The sequence below is a fragment of the Lepisosteus platostomus genome, chromosome 13 (assembly GCF_059453375.1).
Source record: "Lepisosteus platostomus isolate fLepPlt1 chromosome 13, fLepPlt1.hap1, whole genome shotgun sequence".
Classification (NCBI taxonomy): domain Eukaryota; kingdom Metazoa; phylum Chordata; class Actinopteri; order Semionotiformes; family Lepisosteidae; genus Lepisosteus; species Lepisosteus platostomus.
Genome location: NC_142623.1, coordinates 36,556,762 through 36,581,629, shown reverse-complemented (window position 1 = coordinate 36,581,629; position 24,868 = coordinate 36,556,762). Strand labels below are relative to the sequence as shown.

Here is a 24,868-nt window from a genome sequence, read left to right as displayed (position 1 = left end):
ATTATTCAATAATATTTATTGAAATATAAATTAGTAACAATTATTTTCAGTATATCAGTTGAACGCTATCAATGTTTAGAAATGCAGGCAATTGTGAACAGATGTTAATGTCTGTCAGTGCTTCTTGAAGGTGATGCAACTGCAATTCTTATATGGTTCCAGCTGGTATTGACCACATCGATCTGGAGTAGATTCTACTTACAGTACTTTCTTACACTAATATAATAGAAGTAGCTATGGTACTGGAAAGCACAGGTCACTATTAAATACAAATTAAACACTATTAAAAATATTTATAAAAGATATTAAAATACAAAATTTCCACATAATCACTTGTCTTATTGCTTTCAGACTAGAGATGGTAACATGTTTTATTTCAATGTTTAATGAATCGGTGCACATTTGCCAGGAGAAAGTTTACAAGTTCAGGATATATTACACAGCATGATGAAAGAATTAATGATCGCATTCTTGGTTGAAGTAATGTGTTTATTACTGATAAAGGAAATGTATTCGAAGGAATTAATTGTCTTTGAGGCTTTGGGGTTATATAAAAAGCTATGTTCTCAAGGGTGTTGCAATTTAATGAGAAAAATTGTGCGACATTGCATCCTTTCACAAGGAGAGTGTGGTGCGGGAGTGCTAAATCAAGTGGATAATTATCAGCTTGACCTCTGTGTTATTTTAGGAACGACTCTAATTGTACTGAGCACCCCTATGATGTTCGCCTGGTCAGATTCTCCCTGCAGTGGTTGATGTACAACACTACAGAGTCAACAGGGTGGCTACCCTTCCCCCTGGTCAATTAACCCTGCCCAGCATTCCCATTTCTGCAGAGGCAAAAGGGAGTACGGGAGGGGTTTAAAGACTTAAAAGGCTTAGTTTAAAAGGTTTGCTACTAACCTTAAAGAATAAGAAGGTGAAACTTTCCTAGGAGCTATTTGCACTGCAGATCCATTGTCCCATTGGAAAGAAGAAACAATGCTATATTTAAGGAATGGCTGCTGGTGAATGAGAAAAAGACTGGGGTATAGAAATGGAATCCAAAGTGTTCATCTAAAATAGAAACATATATTTGGCTAAACAGACATTTGTTAAGCTGATGTGGTAATGCAGGAGTTAAAAAATATTTGGCTTCAGAAATTCTGTTCTTAAATGTGTTGATTAATCCCAGTGAGCATAATTTGAAGAAGCAATGCATGACTCTGTTTTTGTCATATTGATGCTGCATTATGAGAGCCTGGTGATAGGACTACAACCCCTTTTGAGTTATTGCATGTGACCAGAGAGAACATGCTCTTGATCAAAATGAACTAAAGAGTTATGAGGGTGGCTAAATATATTAATAGAAGAAGCTATTAAAAGTTACAGAAGTTTGGTCGATGTCTTATTTTTAAACTTATTTCTTCGCAATGCGAAAGGTGTTAGAAAAATGCTGTCACCTTAAAGCATAGAGTTGTCAAAAAAGTCTCAGTTGAAGAAACCTCCTTAAATCCATTAGTGAATAGTGAGTGTTGGTGGAGACAGTAGCATTGTATTACGAACCTTCGTTAGTCGAGTCTGACTGGGATTCCTCAAGCTATGGTGCACAACTGGATTAGTGCTGCAGAAGAAGAGAGGGATCAGTGAAGCAGGGTGTTCTCAGCTCTCAGCAACCCCTGTGGCCTCCCAGGCTCTTGCAGAGATGCAATGCTGTCTTTTTCATTTGCCACTGAACCTCCCCAGTATGGGGCTGTGTGGCCTGTAACATGTTAAAAGATGAATGGCTCAGAAGCTGGAGGGTAGTCTACACTTCCTTATTCTCCTCTCTGTGCAGTTGCAGGGCTTGTAGTTGTGAACAGGAAAAAAACACTAGTGCGTTTCACAAAATGAATTGGCAATTCAAAATTAAAAACATCAAAAGAAGTGATCATTAAGGGCCTGACCATAAAAAAGAATTCTGTTATGATTGACAAGAGTTAGGCAAACGACAGGGTGATTATACACGAATAAAACAATGATAAAGAGAGAGAATTGTGTAACAGGCAATCATGTTAATGTTCTTTTTATTAATCATCTTTGAACAATCTTTTTAGTGACCTGCTTTTTCTCAACTTTGTTGCCTAGAATTTTATACACATCCACATTAAAGTGATCATAGGTGCTCATAAAGCACTACATTAAAAGTAATCAATATAAAAAAAATGTCTTGTTTGCTTAATCCACAGTGATAGTGCATGCCTGCAGCTGTGGGCGTGTTGCTGGTCTGTTGTGGCACTGTTTCACAGAAGATCTGCACACAACATGTAAATTTTGCTAATTAGAAAAAGTGACATTTGTCAATGCCAAGGCTGCAATTAGATTTAAAATGATTTTGTCAAGCAGTAAAAAAAATCAGGCAGGCATTCTTACAAAAAACTTACATTGCAAATAAAGTACAGAAATAACATTACTATATAGTACTGTGTTTTAAAGCTTACATTTACATTTAATTTTAGAGCAAACTCGAAATGACTGTAAAATACAAACCATAAGAAAGAGTTAATCCTGATACCAAGAAGATACGACTAAAATTCTGACGTGTTTTAGTCCAAAATCCGCAATACCTTTATCAGGAAGTTCGACGAGCCCTGGTAATCAAGCCAGCATTCTGGAAACCTGTAACCTCTGATGCCTGTGTTACCCTCACATCTCACCTGCTCTGCTGCCTCCACTGAGGTGCATAAAAATAAAAAAGCGCTGATGAAGACCAAATAAATGGAAGTTAGACATAGTAAATTACCCTGCACGGTAGCTCTCAGCGGGCCCTGCTGGTCCAATGATTAATGTGATTTAGATTTCTGGAGCAGGCCAGGAGGGCCAGGGAAAATGATGAGCTCTTTCTCACTAGGGCAAAAATGTGTCTTCTTAGGATTTGGTGTGTGGGCATCCATGCAGACTAAACCACACAAAAATAGGGATGCAGGGCTCCCTTTCGAAATACTCCAGACAGGTAATGTAAGTAGATTCAGAATGATAAATACCCAAACCTATGATATACAAGGTATCTCATTTTCTGAGTGTGCTTGGCACTGCTGTAAAATATTTGTAGAATGAAGTTAGTGTAACAGCATGATGTGTAGGGTAATGTGAACTAAAGTAAAGAATTAAAGAAATATGGTGGGAATATACTGTAGATCTCTTGAGTTATGAACCCCTGATTATATGACGTTATTAGTTCTAGGGAATACAGAGTAAAAATGCATGAGATTAGACATTTGTTCTTTTTTATAAGGATTCTGCTGTGTGCTGCTTGCCTTTTGGTGTAGTGTATCAGATAAATAGTCATACAGCCAGGAAATATGTGAATTTGCTTCAGTTCCTCTTAGGTATTATATTCATAATTCTTAGTACTTTAGCAGCACAAATGGATATGCCTGAAACCATACTATTCTTGCAAAAGAAGTGTAAAATATGAATTTGGACATATTGGATCTATGCCTTTATATTCATGAAAATAGACCTGTGTTTAGAAAACAAAAAGACCAGTACCAATGATGTAGTCTGAAGTAGTGCTTTTCAATTTTCCCAATCACAAACAAATGGGTTTGTCAAATGTTATTTGAAAAAGATGGGAAAGCATTTTATTCGTTTAAAAAATTAGGGGCTAGAGTTTAGTAATGCTCTACACAACTCTGAAAACTACCCACCTGGTTATGTCAGTGTTGTGTGCTAGCGGCAGGTCATAACATAATGTACATCCAACCTTAAACACGCTAAGGGAAAAAGAAATGTAGAGTTAATCTGAGAGCCCCAACAGCTCATCGGGTCAGAGCTCATCCGAGTTTCTGTTGAGCAGACTAGTTAGAATGTACCTCCACTCTAGATAGGACTGGTCCAACACAGTTTGAAGCTTCTGTAGCAGATTATCATTCCTTCCCTTGTGCCAAGGTTTGGATATTTTCTTCTTTAATTTTAGTTTGATATTGGGCCTGTTTTGAAGATCTTGGAATTCTAAAAAACAAATGCTCTGGTTTTTTTCTTCGGTGTACAGAAAGTGATGCATAAACATTGCCCTCTTGTGAAAACCTTCCTATTTCTGTCAGCCTTGATGAGGGTGACTGCAAAACCTCTCATCTCTCACTGATTCAGCAGTCGTGTTCCCCTGTGGTACAGACTGGAGAGAGATGTACTATCTTGAGGGTTTTTTCCCCTTTGTTGTCTCCCCCAACTGTTCTTCAGTTCTTGCCTTTAAGTACTCATCAAGGTTGTGGGCAGGATAATATGATTGGCACACAGCATCTTTTTAGGTTCTACTCAGAAAAAATGACTGTTCTGCAGTATCTGTGACTGCAATGAGGGGGTTACAAGGTTAGAGGCAGCAGCAATGACTAAAAAATAGCCAGCTCTATTTAGAGCACTGTGGGGGAAAAAAGCTTCTATAAATTATTATTGTTGTTTATTTACAGATTAATTTGTTGTCAAAGGCCCTCTGCACCCTTAGCACTTTGTTGAGTTACACCACACCTACCCCATCTGTTTTTTAATTATGCATGTATATTTCCTGGCATGACTTTTCAGAGATGATGTAGCAATAAAAAAGCTTGATATTATTATATGCACCTAATGTTGGTTGTGAAACTTTAAATGCCTGGTGAATAGTTGAATAAATGTATATTCATAAAATGTAATTTTAACATGCCCTCCTCCTGTCACACACACAGAGGAGTGTCAACCTTTCCCGTTTTAAGCATGGTAAAATTAAAAAGTCTCACCTTGGCCTAAAAACCTAAAGAAATTCATATACTGTCATTATTAGTATATAATACAAATACGAACTTAAAAAGGATTAAGTGAGACGTTCTGTATACTGTATCTCTGATGGCATTCCCGTGAAAATTCAGCTCACCTACGTTTTTTGTCACTAGAATTCCGGGCCATTTTTTGGAAACAAATATCAGAGGAAGGGAATCATAATCATTTCAGTTCCCTGAAATATTAGGCATAGGAAACACAAGCAATCCCACCATCTGTAAAAGGGAGAATTCTATTCAATTTTAGCAGCTGTGTTCAATCAGGCATCTGATGGATTTGTCTTTTGAGAACTTGGCCTCCAGCTGGCTTTCAGAGTGTAAGAATAAGAAAATCAAACAGTGGAGTAAGAGCTGGCAGCTTTCCGCAGATTGATCAATGAAAAATATTCTTCTGTATGGAGCCAAAAGATAATCATTTCGATGTTAGGTGAACTCTGAAGAAATGATTAACAGAATGCCCTGTGCTAAGACTCTCCTGTTAAGCCAGTTCTCAAAAGGGATGCAATAGATGCTCATAAGTGAAATTCTGTTTTTTCTTAGTTTCAGCAACACTCCTTTGTGTCTAAGTGGGACTGTTTCTGTTTGTATTCTGGAGAATGAAAGATTTTAATTGATAGTGGCATGCAGAGAGCAGAGTTTGAAGTTACCAACACCACTCTGTCTCTCGTGGGTTGCTAGAGGATGGTTAGATTAACAGTTTATTTTTAAGACAAATAATGCTGTTTCCCTGCTGTTCTTTGGTTCGGACAGTTCCACACTAAGTTTTGATAATTAGTGCTTATGAAGCTTCTGTTACAGACTCATTTTCCTCTTTCTACCCCTCTTGTCTTCATAATTTGTTTTCTTTCTGTAGTGTAGTGATGAGTCATACCATAGTTCAACATGATGTGGCAAAGCCTAGGAACTGTCAGTGATGTTATCATTCATCATCTTTGGACCTGACAAGAGATGGTAGTACTGTTCTTGTAAGCTTTGCAGGAGGAATTGTAATCTTTCTATCAAAATTCATGCATTACTTTAGGCTAGAGTTTCAAGCCACTAACAACTGCAGCAAAGGAGAAACAAAATGTCTCTTTAATATTCAAAGGATATAATGAAAGCTATGGTGAAAAAAAACCCCTTCTGCGTTACTGTTAGCTGAGTGTTAATTGTGTCGTTGTTTGCATTGCAGGCTTGGCCAAATCAGCATTCCCCAGCTGCATTATTTATGGATAAACAGCTATACTTAAAAGAAATCATTGGCAGCATCTTTCTTTTTTTGAAAAAAAAAATGACACCATTTTTTTATATCACTGTGCTTTCCTCAAAGTCTTTTGATTTTCTATAAACAGTCTTCTTTTCTTCGGCCAGACTACCTTTGGCTCTCCTCTAAATAAGACTGAATCTTTTGTACTTGATTCTATCAGCAGTCCCAACTACAGAAGAAGAGCCAGCAACTGTTGGCTTCTACACTTGGGTCTCACAGGAGGCCTCAGCTTCCCCATTACACTAAAACATAAAAGGTTATCATTTTCTTTCATCTTATCTGTAATTCCACTCCCCAGTGTGGGGAAAGGAATGGTTTTGGAAAAGAGCAAGTGTGTCTAAAAGATGCCCTGTTCAGATATCTTCATATTACAATACAGCTCGGGGTTGGCATATTTACTGCTTCTCATGGGAGCGGGCTGAGTGGTTGTGTGAATTTTAGCGATTGTTTATTCATTTTTTTTTATTCACCTCCTTTAAAAATGAATGGATGCCATAATTCTTCTTTCATCCTATCAGCTGTCTTCAACATGCTATTGAAGATATACAGTGTGGCTTCTTTTGAAGATGGCAGGTTTCAGAGCCTATGTCTGCACACACAGAATAGCAGACTGGTATCCAGGAGAAAAACATTTTGTTGGCAATGGCTTGCAGTTCCCAGGTGACGGTTGAGAGATTTTACTGGGGTTTTGGCAAGACTCTTCCATACTTATCCCAGGATTTTTACAAAACGGGAGACAAAACCAAGATCCCTTTTAAACACTGCACAAAAAGAGTACTGCACTTCACATGATGCTTATTGTTTTTTTTCCCACTGGATCTAGTTCATAAAATACTCCTTTTTACTTGTCATATAGCACAGATACTGATTAAATTTTGTAGTCTGAACCAGCATATACATTTGTGTATTTACCACAAAAATACCAAAGTACAACATTTCTTTGCTAGGAATGTATATGTCATGAACAAAGAATTTTAAAATTAACATGAAAGCATAACCAGATTTTGTAATGATATAATAAAAGTAATTATAGTTGTGATGCTTGAAATCTGTCATTTCAATTAATATTATTGTCACCTAGTCTTTTTAAAATGTTTGATTCGTGAATGAAACTATTCTGATTTAAACATTAGTATAAAAAGTGTTAAATATGCTTTAGGAATACTAACGTCTAATTCCTGTTGTTTAAACTGAGTCTCACAACTGTAATGCCTTGGCATTCAGAATACATATTTTAGCCCTCTATGGACTGTGGTGACTGACCTACCAACTGGCCTGTATGTCACAGAACTATGGAAAATAATGTTTCTTCTGCAGCAGTTTGACTGTTTGATCTGTCTGTGGATAATAGCATATCACTGGTAGAGACGGAAAGCAATATCCTTTTGAAGAGTAAAAGTAACAGATGACTTACATTGACTTTTATCAAGTATTAATGAAAACTTCAAATAATCAAAAGCATTTCATCTTTCTTTCCTTCTTATTTTTTTTCCCTTTTAAAATACATGCCTTTGCATGGCAGACACATGTATGGTGAAATTTGATTGTTAATTATTAAAGGGGAAATTTGTATCATTTCCCTACCATTTTATTCCTTACTGATTTCACAACCTGTCAAAGGTATCCTAAGATATTATGTTCTTCAGTTTTTGTTATTCTCATGTTCATTGTGTTTAGAAACATTCTGTTAAAACTAAGGTGTGGCAGAATAGTCTTCAGAGGGACTAAAGTAACAGTGGGCCTTTGACTTGAAGACATCAAAAGGTTTTGTAAATAGCCTCACTGGGTGTCAATAGGTTAATTATACTATTGGTGAATGGTTTAAGTCCACAATCTCATATACTATATGTGTAATGAACTAAAATTAGGTATATAAGACATTTTCTTTTTGATGCTAATTGAATAGGCAGTTAGAGCAGACCTTCTAAAATTATACAGTGTAGCCTCTTGTACCAAATCAGACTCCTGTCTAAGGATAGGGTCTATTACAGTAGGTTGTGGGGTTCTGTTACAAGAGTTCTCAAGGTTTGTTTTTGCAAGTTCAAAGACTGTATATGTGATAATGCAGGCACTGTTTTCCATTGCCATGAATGTGGGAAGTCTCGGTGCTCATCAGGACACTTTGAGACAAGACTGCATTTTAAAGCTGAAATTAAAAAGGTGATTTGTAAATTCAGCATTGTGACTGAATTGGTGATTAATGCCAATACAGAACATGCATACTATACCTAATACTGGTCTACTGTTCACTATCCTGTCAATGTCCAAACCATGTGAACATCTTAACAACGTTGCCAATTAGTTGAAAACAGCCTTTTCGGTTCATTTTTATAGTAAACAGCTGATTAGTATTACATGTTCTGCAACATCCTATCCTGTTTCAAAGTGTCCCAGTGTCCCAGTATATAGTCATTTGGTCAGTTTATGTAAATGAAAAAGGCATATTCATATCTTAGAAGTCATCAAACTTTGTTGGCTTTGGCAGATAGTGTCTGCTTGGAAACCCATCAAGGATCAGGCTGGATCGAAAACTAAGGCTTTGCTACTTAACTGACTAATTGCCATTCACCTGTGTATTACATTCATTTAACCAAGAGTTCCATGGTGTGTGAGGAGAAAGCTTTATAATAAGTGTACAACCCGGAGTATGATAAACTACAGTATTCCCAATGACACACAAGAATGGTCCAAGTCAGAATTATTACATAAGCCTGTATACATGCTTGAAAAAAGGTATTATCATTAAATATTTATTCATTATTATTGAGAAGATATTTAACCCAAGAAATAAGTACTAAATAAGTCTGATTCAGAACCTTGGTTCAGAGTCAACCCATAAATATTAAACTGCTAAAGAAAGAGGCTAAAACACATTTAGCTCATGCTGTTATGGCAAAAATCTGCTGCAGTGATAGACCATTCATGTTTCCCTTTTTTGTCACATTTCAAGGCCCTAAATGTTCTTTTCTGCTTCAGGAAATCTGAGCGTTGTTGTCTGCCCATTTCTTTTCCACATTGTTTTCTCCTCATGGCTGTTGATTTCTCTCTCTTTGAGTGAATCTGAAATTGTCTGAAACACATTTTTTTTGTGGTGCCAGTCTTTCGTTTTTGATGTCGGTCTTCTCCTGTGGGGATTGTCAGTTCTTGCTGAGACACGGTCCTTTTGTACAGCGGCCTGACATGGCAAGGTCCAATTACTTTGATGTCACTTGCTTGTTGGACACTGTGCGGCAGGAAAGCTCGAGCGATCAATCAGAGGACATTCTTACCAGAAAGTAGCTGAAATCTCTAAGAACATTTTTTTTTCTGGATTTAGTTGTTATTTGAGGATGTTCTTAAAATATGATTTTCCATGCACACTTTGAAATGTTTTTTAGTTAACATTTACTACTACTCCCTTGCTTTTAGATTGATTTTTTTCTTCCCAAAAGATCTTAGATCACTTTATACTGTATATAAGAGGGGATCTACATCATCTATCACAGATGTAAACACCCATCTTTGTGACAATCAGCAGCCATTTTGTGCCACCAGTCCTTCTACCAGGCCAGTCTGTACATTCCCAAAGTGAAATGTTTTGGAAATATATGTGTTAAATGTTCTCAGGGCTATATTTTCTTTTGTACTTATGAAGCAAACTGAAAAAATGGACCATAAGGTCATTACAGACCTAAATTTATGGGATATTTAAAATAGTTTTTTTTGTACAGTAGCTCTAATCATATGTATTACATTTCAAATATGTATTATGTTTTCATTTTTTACTATGCTTTAAATTACCTTTAAGGAGGTACTTAAGATATTGACTTACTTTTAAGGTCTGTGAATTTGGAGTTGTATTACCATTTTCTATACCAATTTTAAAAGTTATATAGGTAGGAATGCAAAAGTTAAATACACAAAGGATTAAATAATTAAAGATAATAAGCATTTTAGCATTTTTCTTCATGGTCGGAATAAGGTAGAAACCTGATGGAGAAATTCAATATTTAAATACATCCTGTATAGTATATATATACTGTATATGTTTGTGACTAAAGGGCTTGAAAATATTTTTTAATGTACTGTAATTCCCACAAACTTTATTAAAAATACATAAAAACTTATTTTAAAATTTTAGTTCAATAAATTAACACTGTATAGCATCGATCAAACACATGCAGACAATCAGGTTTTTTAATATAATAATGAAATGTAAGTAATGATTTTCTGAGGAAAGTGGAAGTTTGTGTTTTCTCTCTTGAAGACTGGCTTGCTTGTTTTTATTTATATATTTTTCTCAACCCCCCTGTGCCTGTTCTTATTATAGTGATAAATCAAGCACATGGGAAGCGCTGCTCCAGAAACAGATTACAGAGTGTCGGATTTATTACAAGACCCAGCGTGTTGCTTTTTCCACATGAGATAAAAGAAAACCCATCTAACCTTCACACTCTCTTCAAAGTGTTTTTTTCTGACAAGGATCCATTCCTCTGCAGGAGCCCCTGCTCAGACAAGTTTTCTCTGTGTTTGCTTGTTGCATTGCGCCAGCCTTTTTTACACTCAATTGCACAGCCGCTAACAGCAGACTCTACTGCCTGCGCCCTCTGTATTTTGCTCGGTTGTTTATGTGTTTCTGACCATGTATGCTTAAGCGTGTGAGACGCAGTCATTGTTACTAACTTAAAATGCATTTCAGAACTGGAACTATTGCACAGACTGTCAAAATAGATCAAATTCATATTTTCAGTTTTCTCTGGTGTTCCAATACTGTTCCAACACATACAGCACAGATACTGTCCTTAGAATTCTAGTGATGTATCCTGAGGTGGTACAGTACCTGTAGTCTCTCTGAGGGAGGTGTTTCATGTTTGACTCTTTATAGTTGTCAGCTGCTTGTTCAAGAGACAAGTCAGGTTTGGATCAGAAATGGGTGCAATATTTTATAAGGCCATATACAGGCTGGAATTCATACGTTCAACATTTCATATAGTGAAAGTTAGCCAGGCTACTGATGAGAAATTAAATTTGCCCTCACAGTTTTTGGGAAAAGGTCTGACAAATTGATCAATCTTATATGTTTCTTACTGTTCTAACTCCACACCGTCTCGATCACTAATCATCAAAATTATCCTAGGTCACTAATGATTAACTTTTCAATATACTATACAGTAAGTGATGTGCATCACTGACTGTTCCTTGTAAAATTCCTGCTTTTGTAATTGAAGTTAATTTGTACTTCAACCACAGTTCTGTTTTAGTAGTATTCTAAAAATCAGAATGGCTTTCTGCATTTCTAAAGTTATTTAACTGTTTTTAAATTACATTTCATTGTTTTTTCTTGTGCAATTTTAAATCATATTTATGGCTTTAAGCATTTGCCTTGGCTTTGTAGTTTTTAACAATTAATTCATTATGTTAAAATGAAAGGACATATTGTATTTGTGTACAAAGATTTTACCTACGTGGAAACATTCTACTGTATTGTAGAAACAGCTGTAAAAATCTGCAGTTTGCAGGTCAGTGTTTGCACAATTTCACCTGGGAATTTAAAAGCTCTTGATTGATGGCATTATGAGCTGCATGCCGTTAGTGTTGCAAGAAATGCTGGCATAAATGAAACAATGAATAAAATATATTTTGCGTTATTACCCATAAGTGATATTGAAGCCTGTGTAAAGGGGATATTATAAATCAGGGAAAAGCATTACAAAAAAGTATTCCTGTGTTGCTGCAAGCAGATAAACAGTTCATATACGGTAGATGTATGACCATCTTTCAAAGTGACGTTCAGCATACAAAGTGTTGCTGGTGATCAATCATCAGACTTTTATGATGCAGGAGTCTTACATAGAGATTTTTTAAGATTATCAACAACTCAGCACCTGCTACCTATTTTAATTCCACTAATGACCCAATAAATGAAAGATCTGAATGTTGGCCAGTAAACACTATGTTAATGTGCATTATGTCTCTTTTCATGTTTTCTCTCCTTTTAAATAAGATGGATTTAAATCACTAATCAAGTGACATTTAACAGCCCTGTGCAAGTACATAAGGTTACTGCCATCAAAGCAGGGTGCAATTTGGATATTTCTGTTAAGTTTGTTAACAGATTATGTTACATACCCTCATAATTTAATCATGTTTAAATTAGATTTATAACCTCATGTGGAGCTGAAGATGTCTTAGATTTTAGTGGGCATATAATTACGTCTAGTTTTCCATTTGCTAAACGATTTTTTTACACCCCCATACTGTATGTTCATGTAGAACAAATACTATGCATACTAAGGATACAGAACTAACAATGGAGATATAAATGTCCAGTTGGTAATATTATTGGACCTGAAAAGACTACATTTATACTGTAACTATAACATATTGTATCTATAAACATACACTCTGTTTTACAGGTGTTTAGGAATGCTTAGTAAGTATTTAAGTAAACGATATTGAAACAAAAACATGCTACAGCTTAGTATTAAAGGATGTCCGTTTTATAGTGTTTTTGGAGTGAATATCTGGATTTGTAAGGTCTTTGAATGTTACTCTCAGTGGATGTTACCTATTTAAAATTTCTTCCTGACTTTATATTAATATCAAAATTGAATTCTGGTAAAGTCTGAGTTAAAGTAGATTGTAATCCATATCCCCTTGAATGTTAATAGAGATATGTAACCATTTTTCCCTTTTCTCCCCTTGCTTTCAAATAAAGGAAGTAGAGGTAAGTTTTATAGTTTTGTGAAAATTATTTATAATGTTTTTTGATTTTTTTGACAATAAGTACTACACTGTTTTCAAACCATACAGTAGTAGCTTTCAGAATGAGTTCAGACCTCAAGTTTTACTAGAATAAAATGTGTTTAAAAATATTAGTACCATTCAGTCTTCTTAAGAGATGCAAACATCTACATCTTCTGTTATCTTTGCAGTAGCTTAAACTATCTTAGTCTAGCATTGGAAAAAATAAGTATCCTAGACACACCTTCACTTTATTTTCACTACTGTGAAGGTAGTAGCAAATCTAAGGTTTAAAAGCACATTATTAAAAACTTGACAGTTTAATTAACATATTCTCAATTTTTATCATCTAGAGTTGACTTGGGGTGGGTTTTTTGTTGAAAAGAAACGTATTTGCATTGTTGTACTTATTTTTTGGAGCAAAAAAATATCCTGCCTGTTAGTTATGATCCCTACATTTTGGAGATTGAAAACATATTAAACATTATTCTTTGGCATTTATTTTTGCTATAATTTGAAAGAAGTTACTTAAACTATTTCAGGAAAAGAACTCTACCTAAGTACTGTCTTTAAGTTTAAGACTTCCATTTGAAGCCCCCTTCATATGCAAATTGTTCTGTGCCAGTATAGCCTTTTGTGTTTCCTGCATAAGTGCTCACTTGATTTAATTCTATAGGCACTTAGTGGAGAAGTCAACAATAAAATGCCCAAGGCAGGAAACCTCAGTATTAACTTTTACGTTTCTGAAGTTTTGGAAAAACTTTCCTCACCACATTTCTGCTGATGTCCAACTCATTTACATGTTTAAGAAAGTCGACAAAGCTACACAGTACTTCCTTCAGGATTCTTCCTGCAATGGTACGCTAAACAAACTTTTCTAGTTTCTTTATGCCATACATTCAGCAGAACATTTCATGCATCTTACCTAATATCTTCAAAGTCTGACTGAATCCCTGCCCCTCATAGCAGATGGAAAGTACAGTACTTATGTAACAATGACTCAGTCCGTAAAGAATGAAATCTTTTGCATTAGCTGGATTTTATTTTATGAAATTGACTAGATAGTCTTGTATCTTTTTGAGTGTATTAATTTATTCCTGGTGTTTATATATACAATTTCACAAGGACTGCAACTGCTATAGAGGTTACCTGTATGATAACTGCATGCTTGCATACTGACCGGAAGCACAAGCGAACAAGCCCAGTGGGAATCCAAAGGGGGCAAACAGGGCGCAATCCAAAGCCCAGGTAGCCGGGAGATCCAATCTGAGACAGACAAAGCATGGTTAAAATCCAGAACAGGAACAGGGAACCAGAAGGATAAAAACAGGAATGAGGCCAGGCTCTCCGAGTCCAGGACTCACCAGGTCTGGACGCCAATCGGAAACCTAAGCCCTCAAGCCACGGATGTAGGGCGACTTGATGCTAAGCAGGCCTCTGGGCATCCCGTTTTCCAATGCAGAGCCCGGCATAGTGGGAGCACCCGCCTAAAATAAAGACGGACAAAACAGGGGGCAGATGCATGAAATCAACTAAAATACGAAAGGGCCGGAGCGCCCTTAAGAGGAGGGATTATGATCGTGCCACTAATCACATGTACCTGGTTAAATTGAAATGTTTCATATTTTTAGATTTGAAAGACAATGAAACAAATTTAGTGTCAAATGCCCAGCTACTGTGGTGTGATTGTGGTATACTACACTGTCAATATTTCCTTTAAGCAATTAACAAGGTTTTTTTTTCAAAATGCATAGGGCTCAGAACCTTTAAAGGGAGAATAAAATATTTCTAGAAGCTGTCAATTTGCCGCCTAACAAGGGCTATCCTGTCCCATCATTCTCTAAGTTATAGAAGCCCCCTTGGTTTGCAGTGTTACAGGAAAGTCATTGATAGATTTTTGAATGGCACTTTAGTGTATTGTTAAAACGCTGTAACTGGCTATTGTGGATGATAAAGTCTGTAGTCAGACAGAGCATTTCATCTGAAGTGGCTGAGGTTTCAAGTGCATTTTGTTTTGTTAAATCTTACTCAAATTATAGTATGATGAATACTGTTATTGTCTTTACAGGCAAGCACTGCAGCCTTTAGACACTATTTAGAACATATATTGAGCCACAGTATCTTATTAACTGAGCATTGAAGGTTACAGTTCTTTCAAGTTAAATCCTTTAATAAAATGTGGATGCTTAACATTATGTGCTGGGGTTGTACTAATATGTTTTTCTCCATGACAATATAAATAGCTGCACAAAGGTGTCAGGGATTGAATTAGAGTATATGCCTTCAGAAGCGTTGTCTTCTACTTCTCCATCACTTATCCCAAATCATCGTTTGTACACTGCTGTAGCTTCTACAGACCCAACTGATTAACAGGCTCATGTGTTAATATCTTCCCGCTTAAGGAAATGCACATTTTAAATTGGATCGAGGTCTTGGGAGAGCCGAACAGACCCAGGCAATTTATTCATTACAACAGTACTTTATTGAGATCTCAGGGCATACCCCTGGAGAGAACTCAAAAGAGCACGTACTGTACATACCAGGCTTCATGTGAAGACAGTGCCTATCTGTTTCATAATCTATTTTTATTAGAGAATGTATTCTAGACATTTAATGGATTGCCTTAATTTGCTTTATAAGCATAGAATGTGTCTATGCTGTGGAAATGAAAAGCATTGTGTACATGAATTCATTCTTAGTATTCCTCTTTATTATTATGGCTGTGTTTCAGTTTTGAGGATTTGGGAAGCAAATAGAGATCTGGGAGGTCTTCAGCATGTAGGTAAATATTCTAAACTGTGATGTTAAGTATTCATATATTCCAGACATGGCATGAATAATGGGGAAATGTATTGAATACCATATGGATATCTCAAATGGAATAAGGAACAAATGGTTAAAATAATGAGATCCATTGAACAAGTACTTAGGTTTCACTTTTTTCTTTACTGAAGCCAAATATACTTATTTTAGATTGAGATTTTGTCAAGGTTTTATGAAAGAACCCTCACCTTTTGTGTAACACTTTAGGAATCTATTATAATGTTCCATAAACATACAAAGGAACAGGTATCGGGTTTATTCCATGCCGAAAAGAAAAGAAAGGAAACACGATGTTTTACCCGAAACGTTGTGCTTCCTTTCTTTTCTTTTCAGGATGGAATAAACCCACTAACTGTTCCTTTGCAGCCTACGGATGCTGACACAGCTCCCTTCTTGAACTACTTTCTATAAACATGTTCTTAATTGTTATAAACAGTAATTTATATGCATTATATATCCTTCCCCAGCCTATAAAGCAGCTTGTAACATGTAAAATGCCTTGCTATCACAGAAAGAAAGAGAATGAACTAGCTTTATAGATGTGATTGAAATGATAGAAGCACTAATGATGACAGAAGAAAGATGAGGGCTGAAATTGTTTGAAACATGGTTGATATTAGAACAAACTGAAAAAAAAAACTAAAAAATATTATTTTATGAAACAGGGCATAACAAAGCAACTCCAGTGTCCCACAGCCTGCCTTCAGAGACAGCTGCAGAACAGAATGTCTCATAATGACACAAGAGTGTATTATTACAGGAGGTCAAAATGAAGTGCTGTGAACCTTCTTGATGCCTTTCATCAGAGACAAAGTTATACTCCTGCCTTTATAGTTACCAGATGACAGGATACTTAAAATACAAAGTAGACCTGTGAGATGTTTCACGTCAGAGTCAGCAAAAGAAGAAAAAGCTTTTCATTAAGCCAACGATAGTGGCCTAATCAGAATCATATTGCGTTGCCGACAATTAATTACCTGAGATTGGCGAGGTGTTTTATTTTCAATGAATTCCTCACTTTGTCAATGAATTGCACTCATAACTGCTACATAAAATATAGAAGTAAAACATTCACCAGAGTGTGGCATAAATAAAAAATTGAGCCTAATTTTGCACGAGACGCAATCAGAATGAACATACTAGAAACTGACTCTTCCACTCCTATATCCTTCAAATTCCTCACCTCACCACCACCATTTTTGTTTTTTGTCAGACATGTACTGTAGCTGTCTCAGCAAGCCGATACAAATGTGAAAAAATAAAGCTTTGAATAAATTTCACAACTTTAAAGAATATTAAAGTGTGTCGGAGAATGGCATTCTAAAAGCTAAAGAGCGAAGTGCATAAAAGGATATAAGGCAAACAGAACTAAACATTCCAGACTGTAAGAAAATTGCACCGGCAAGAGATGTAAGAAATACAGTACTTCTAATAAGCACTTCAAAAGAAGTCCATAAATCTGTAAGTGTGCAACATCATTAAAACTACAACTAACAAAAAAATGTTCTAAGTAACTTGAAGAGCTCTTAAATGGGTATTATTTCAAACCAGTTCCTTTTGTGACATGCATTGTGTTAATTTCCTACAGCATAACCATGAAAGAAATTGCAAGGAAAAGCGATAACACACACTTTTGCTGTGAGTTGCTCTCAGTCATCTTTTACAAATTCTTGGATTTGTGGTTTGTCTGTAACATGTGCCCCAAACGTGTAACAAGCAAGGTGACTTCCTCTGAATTTTGTAAACTTTCTTTTTCTCTTTTATTAATATTTGTAGCCAACAAATATTTTTTTATCCAAGGTTGTTAAAATCACCATTTGGTTTCTTCCCACATCCTAAAGACATGCTGGTCAGAAGAGATTGCCCCGTTCTCTGTAGTCCTGTAAGAGACTGGTGTGTTGTCTGGATGAAGACTGCTGTGTTTGTAGAAAAGATATACAGTGTCTGGATGTACAGTATTAGAAGTATTTAAATTAAGATGGAGTGGCTGACCAAAGCCACAAATTGATTGTCACACACGATTATATGCTAATAATTTTGCCAAGATTTTCATTGAAATGTCAATCTGCTTTTATTGTTTGGTTTCTCAGAACAAAGTCACTTTTGTAAAGGAGATATTTTGGAGTAAGTGAACATATTCAACTAAAAAATAGGTAGGATTTTTTCTAATTTCTTTTAACAGTGCTTTCTTTATTCAGATTAGCAATAGCAAAGTTATTACAGCTACCAGCAAATGATTCCACAAATGTTCTTGTTTCATTTTAATTTTACTTCAACATATATAAGGTGCTTAGTTTTTTCTTTTATAGCTACGAAAAGCACAACAAATGGCAGATGGTATTATTTTTGCTATCCAGCAGCCGGCAACATCAGAATCTGATACCTTTGAACAGACATCCTAAAGAACTTTCTAGTAATAAATTAGTAAAGGACAGATTAACAATCTTGTTAATCAGTCATTCCTGCTGAATGGTGTAGAGCCATTCAATGTAGCACAATTGATAAAAGGAACAGGATAAAAAGGAAAAATGTATAGTATGTGGATCTTTGGAGATCACAAATGCATACTGTATATATAGTAATTTGTTTTGAGTTCTGAAGTTACCCTTCTTTTCCATAGCCTCCAGTGTTATTAGGGCCTTAAATTGTAAGCAGGTGTTTGCATGTTTAAGTAGCTAGCTCATTGTAGTACAAGTTGTAAAGAGTAAACTCTAATGTACTATCCTAATAATTCTAATTAAAACATTTAATATTTGTGAATTCACAAATAATTATATTAAATTATTCAGCAATTTATACGTAAGCTTAAACATCTTGTACCAGGCAAAATATCCAATGACTTTTCAAATGTAAACATTTGTATGTATCCTTATTTATAGCTGCATTTCACTATGTATTATAAAAATGAAGTGTATGCAATCAAATCCAAATCCAAAGACACTGTTCGAAATAGAAAACCTAGAGGAAATTGCTTAATGCTCTGTGATATTTACACCAGTAACATTCAGATAATTACCATATAAAAGTCAGCCTATCCAGAAGATTCAGATAGAATTTATGATATTTTTTCCAACTCAGTGCTTTTTGTGATCAATGGGGAAACTTTGTTAAAACCTACTTAATTTCAATTCATTTAGAATCTGGTCTTCCTGTAATTAGATTTATGCCCAATGATTTCGAAAAGTGGGCGGCACTATGGTGCAATGATTAGCACTGCCACCTCACAGTACTGGGGCTCTGGGTTCTGGGGTTCTATCTGCATGGAATTTGTATGGTCTTCCTGTCACGGATATCAGAAAAGGCATGCCGTGGAATGGCCAGGAGAGCAAAATGGACCCTATGCGTAGCTGCAAAACAGGGGTAAGCCCGGGCTCAGGAGGTCAGACGATGTCAGGTAGAAACCTATGCCCTCAGGCCGCGGAGGAGATGACCTGGTGCTAGGCGGGTCTCAAGACATTCAAACTCTTAATGCTGAGCGAGGAGGAAAGGGTGACCAGGAAATATATAGTCCCACACAAAGACACACCAGAAGGACAAGCAGCACAGGGAAACTAGGAACAGGACTGAGTAGGAGCATGACAGTACCCCCCCCCCCCTTCACGCTTCACGGACGGCACCTGATGCCCAAAAAACAAATGAGCTGCACAGCACTGGGGGGAGGAAAAACCTTATTTAACTGAAAGGAAACCTCTGGGAGTCCATGACTGAGAGCTATCTCTTCTTCCAGGGTAAAAACCTTTATTGAGTAGAGGAGGGGCAGGCGGGGCTCCTGGAGAAACAAAAAAAAAAAACAGACAAAACATGTAAAAAAGCATGCACAACAAAAATAAACCACAAAGTTTATACAAAGGGCAACAAACCACACTAGAAAGACTTACAACAGATAGGAAACCAAGAGTCCAGGGAAACAAGGGTCAGAGAGACCAGGGAACACGGAAACCAGGAAGTGAGGAAACCAAACACCAAGAGTAAAAAAAAAAGTAACAACAAAAAACCCGGTAACAAACAAAAATAGAAAAATAAGTTCAAGATTCTGTCACGGATGCCAGAAGTGACTTCCCGTGGAAACCCAGGTTTTCATACGTGGATGTCGGGAAGGCATACCGCTGAATGACCTGCTCACAGGCATGGATGTCCCGCGATTAGAATAGAACTGAAAAAAAAGTCCCAAAGCGATGCGGGAAAACAAAAACTTGGAAACTATACAGAGTAGGAGTACCCTCTAGCAGTAGAAGGTGTGACACTTCCGGTGTTTACATGGGTTTTCTCTGGGTGATCTGGTTTTCTCCCACAGTCCAAAGACATACTGATTGTTGAGGTGGCAACTGTAGAAAACTGAAAACTAGTGTGAGTGTCTGTGCCTGTGTATGCCCTGTGATGGACTGGCATTCGTTCCTGGGTATATCCTGCAATACACACATTGCTTGCTGGGTTAGGCTCTGGCTTCCCAGTGACCTTGTATTGACTGAAGTGGTTAGTAAAAGGTTAAACAGATGGATGGATTTTCACAAGTATACAAATAATTGTGTTGCAGTGGTAGAACAGTTTGGTCATTTCATTTTGTACGTCAACTGTAGTGTTTTTATATTGCACTAAAATTGATTTACTGATTAAAAAGGACTTTTTCGCTTTCCTAAATAAACGTTTTAATTTTTTCCCTCTACTATCAGCACACCTCTTCTTTTCACTGCCTCCTACTCCATGTTTTGATGTTTAGTTTTCAATGTGATTAGTTTTACTGTCAAATTATAATGAAAGCGGGAGGCATTTTATAGCTGAATGTGCCACAATACATGAAATTTATACCATTTGTACATAATTTGATTAATATTACTTGATTGACAGTGTACTTTTTAAGACAAATTTGATTGGTAGGATTATAAAAAAAAAACTGTATACATATTCAGCTTTTGAAATTTAATGGCTTGTCACTGACACATTGTTAGGGCTACTGGGGACTTGAACTTTACTTGTATACAGGTATATGGTTGTATACTGTATAAATAACACAATTTCAGTTTCTAAGTTGAACTTTTTTTCTTAATTCTGGAATACCCCTAAAAGTGCATTTAGTCAACTGATCAAACTGAAACCTGCCTGGTGGGTAGTGAAGAAAAAAAGTTTTTTTTATGATTCTTCTTGGAAGTCACTCTGTAACTCTGTATTTGACTGAGTAACGTTATTCAAAGTCTGCCGTATGAATATATTTGATCAAAGCATTTCCCATAAAGTTAGAGCATATATAGATATAGTTAAATTAGTATATAGTATATAGTATATAGTCTATAGTATAGATATAATATATATATAGAATGAGGCAGTCAATATACAGTGTGAAATGAGTTACCAATTAAAATGCCAGCTCTAAAGATACAATATAACAGGGTTTAATTAACGGATTTGTAGTTTTCAATAACTTGCTATCTCACCACCTTTTGGGGGGGGGGGCTGATAAAATGTGTTTTTAATAATTTGACTTAATAAAGTAAAACTACAAATAACCTAAGAAATATATACTTTTGTGTGCATCTGAAATTCAGTTTTTAGCCATCAGTTCTTAGCTTGAAGGCTTCTTAAAAGCTTAAGTCTGCTCATGTCTCAGTATGTCTATGCTTCAGCAAATATTATTGCAGTTATAAATTCTTAAAAGAAGATCTGAAGGTCTTTTAATTTTTTTTTTTACATTTTAAAAGTCAGGAGAAAATTAGCTTTGCTACAAGGTTTGAAGAAGTAGAATGTGGTGCTAAAACCCACATAAGCTCTTGATTTATTCACTGTACTGTATGTGTTGTTGAATATCTCAGATGAACAAGTCTTTCATTTCTTTTTTGCTTCATGCGTGATTGACTCATTCTCTCCCTGTATGCATTACGTACATGCTCAGGCATTTTGTTTATAATTGGTTTTTAGATATGTTTTTAACAATTAGCTTAGAAGGCTTATTAAAATATACCAAAGTTGATTAAATATTTCTGCCTGATGTTGCTCTATTCCTTGGGGGGGGGGAACTGGCAAAGACATTCCCTTACATCTAAGACATTCTCAGTTTAATCATCCCTATTTTTCAAATTGCAGGATGACTACTTCAGAAACTGGAGCCCCAGCAAGCCCTTTGACCAAGGTATGCTTACAATTCTTACAATTCTCATTGTTGTTCAGTTGCATTATGAACCAGAAAGTCGGAAACCTGATATATATTAAGAATAATTTTCTAATGTCTGCTTGGGTTCTTAAGTAGTGTTCTAGTAGTCAAGGCACCACAGATATGAATTTAAGTTCACATAGTTAAATATTTTATTTTGTCCCACAAAAGGCCAGACCTACATGCAAAGCAAGATTATATACTTTTCTAATTATTGCACTTAAAATGCACTATTACTTCTTTATAGCAGAGCCCAGTGTGGTTCCACTTCCTCCTCAGTCAGACTTAATGACCCCCTGACAGCTCTCACAGACATGAGTTGACATTATAGAATTATGGAACATTATTAGTATTAATTCCATGCTGAAAAGTAAAACATAAAGAGTAAAATGCACAATGTTGTCAGTTCAGTATGAGTCCACAGGAAGGGTAGCAAGTCAAGATGCAAAATGTGATCATTGTAGTTCCACACAGGCAACGAAGTAGAAATCTGTAACAACGAGACACTCCTTCCCAGAACATAAACATGAATGTCTTGTTAATTTGTCTGTTGTATTACAACAGTTTTTGTTGTCATCTGGCGTCCTTGCATCTGATACATGGGTTGTTATGATCATGAAAAAGCAGCATGGAACATGGATAACATGTGACCTCCTTTCTTGCAGATTGTGACTATTATTGACATACTGTGTTTTAATTGTAATGTCTTGCCAGGTTAGAAATTGCTTGATGTGAACAAAAATGTGCTGACTTAGTCCAGCCTCATATCAATGGAAAAAGGTGTTGATCTCTTGATAGAGAGGACATATAGGTTTCTTCCTGACTTTTTTGTTCTTGATTTTCTCTAACCTTGATATTTAACTGGTTAAATCACCACTGAACTCTCTCGCTAATAAATTGAATGGTCATAGTCACTTGAATGTTTCACGGACAGTCAGGAATGATCAACGAAATAAAATGACACCAAAAACATTTAATCAATATTCAGAATTGTAATACTTTATTTAAACATACATGCATAAATAGACAGATACATTTATTTGGAAAACTCGTTATTTTCCTTTGGCAATTTGTAAATTCTAGTTTGTTTCCATTTCTGTACTTTAACTGCAAAAGAGTATTGCAATTAACGTATCATTAGCTTCCCTTATCTTTGATTCTTATAGTTTCCCAAGTGTTGTAAAATAATTATTTAAATGTGATGGGCATGTGTGAGATTTGTTTGGAGCTTGGGTTCAACTTGACTTCTCTTAGACAACTCATATGTCAGTTAAATTACTTTAATTAGTAATAATTAGTATGTCCTTAAATTAGGTAATTATAAGGTAATTCAGGACACTCAGAATGGATCTTTCATACAGTGCATTGATGACCGCTGTTGTTGAATCTGTACCAAAAAAAAACAGTGCATGGAACAGATGAAGAAATAACCAAAACTGATTTAATTAAAAACACCATTACTTAATCACAAATTGTTCTCCTCTGTGCCAACAATAATATGAAGCAGCTTTAAAAAAAAAAACTATGTATTCATTTTTTTCTGTCTTTTGATTCAATCGACGAGTTGTATTTTCAAACATTGTACAATAGCATTGTATATGTCGGAATGTATTCATTTTTTTCTGTCTTTTGATTCAATCGACGAGTTGTATTTTCAAACATTGTGCAATAGCATTATATATGTCGGATGAACTACTGTAGGGATCAGAAAAACATCAAATGTTCACAAACATTCAAATCAGTGTGACTGCTGCGTGAATGATAGAGATACCTTAATTCAACTGATTTATAATAGTATTCAGTTAGTGCATGCATTTGTAAGAAACACCCTTATAAAGCAGGAATTAACCTGACATGGAGCCTGTTTTATTGTGTAACTTTATTTACTAGATTACCATGTTCTGTAATGGAACAAGTAATAGGTTTATTCTATGCTGAAAACAAAGAAGAAAGAAAACAACATTTCGGCTGTGGAGCCTTCTTCAGGTGTGATTTGCTTTATTGTAATGCTATTTTGTCGGGACCTTAAGTGTTTAGATTATAGCACATTAAATCTCTTTTGGAGAAGTTCAATATTTCTTTCTTTAAGGTGTTGAAATTGTTCTCCACCATTGCCTATCATTCTTGGTCACTGTGCTGATGTTAATTTCACAATGAAATGAGAAATTTTGATCTCAATAATGCTTTGACTGTCTCTTGCTTTCATTGGGTGTCTTTACTGAGGTTCTTTAATTAAATAACATATCTGTTGAGCAAAAGATTGCCTATCTGTCAAGAAGCAGGACTATGAATTGCCATTAGCCTCATATTGTGGTTGATGGTTCAGGAACTATCTGAAAGGGATTAATTAAACAGGTTGCTTGTATACTCTTTAAACAGTGTGGGGTACTTATTTGTCTTTTATTTTCTACAATTCACAAAAGCCACTCGTGGGTAAGTGACAATCTACTGGTGAAATCAAAGTTAAGGAAGCAGTGTTCCACATAGTTTAATACATCACTTCAAAAGATAAGGAGAAAGCAAGCCTTCAATTAAAACAATCATAAATCAAAATATCCAGTTCAAGAAAAGGGTAATAATGATTTTCAAGCAAAGGTAAAAAATATATTATAATGTCTGAGAGACAGAGTGAATAATATTGCAATGAGGGCTAAAATCAATAAAAAAATTCACTATCACAATAGATTAATTATATACAATTACATTATGAACAGTAAAGGATGAAGCAATGGATCTTAGAGATAATAATGGGAAACTTTCAGACAATTAAAGGGAAATGACAGATGTATTAAATTAATATTTTACTCATGTGTTTACCAAGAAATCGATCACATTAAACAGAAAGTTCTATGTTAAATTGAGCATTCATTATGGCAAGAAAAGCTGAAGTATTAGAGCTACATACTGTAGCTACTCACAAGAAAATAAGATACATGGACCAAAGTGGCCTCTTCTTTTTCAAATGCACAACAATACAGCGTGCAGCAGTATTAAAAAATACTGATGTAGCCAGTAACATAGTCCATATACAGATTGATATTATTTCTGGCAGCTTCGCGGAAGATCTGCCAGTCAGTGGTAGCAAAACAGTGATTTAATATAAAATTCGATTCATCCGACCAACGTTGAATGTTTCTTAACGCTGGCCTCTCCTGTTTAAGC

General features: G+C 35.7%; 1 protein-coding gene across 5 annotated transcripts in view; it reads left to right on the top strand.

Moving 5' to 3' along the window:
* spock1 (SPARC (osteonectin), cwcv and kazal like domains proteoglycan 1) overlaps positions 1-24,868 on the top strand; it is a 254,265-nt gene that overhangs the window by 92,627 nt on the left and 136,770 nt on the right. For all 5 annotated transcript variants that reach the window (XM_088604498.1, XM_088604496.1, XM_088604495.1 and 2 more), the window contains exon 3: positions 21,640-21,685. In XM_088604498.1, coding sequence (XP_088460624.1) covers positions 21,640-21,685 — 46 coding nt within the window. The remainder of the gene's footprint in view (positions 1-21,639; positions 21,686-24,868) is intronic.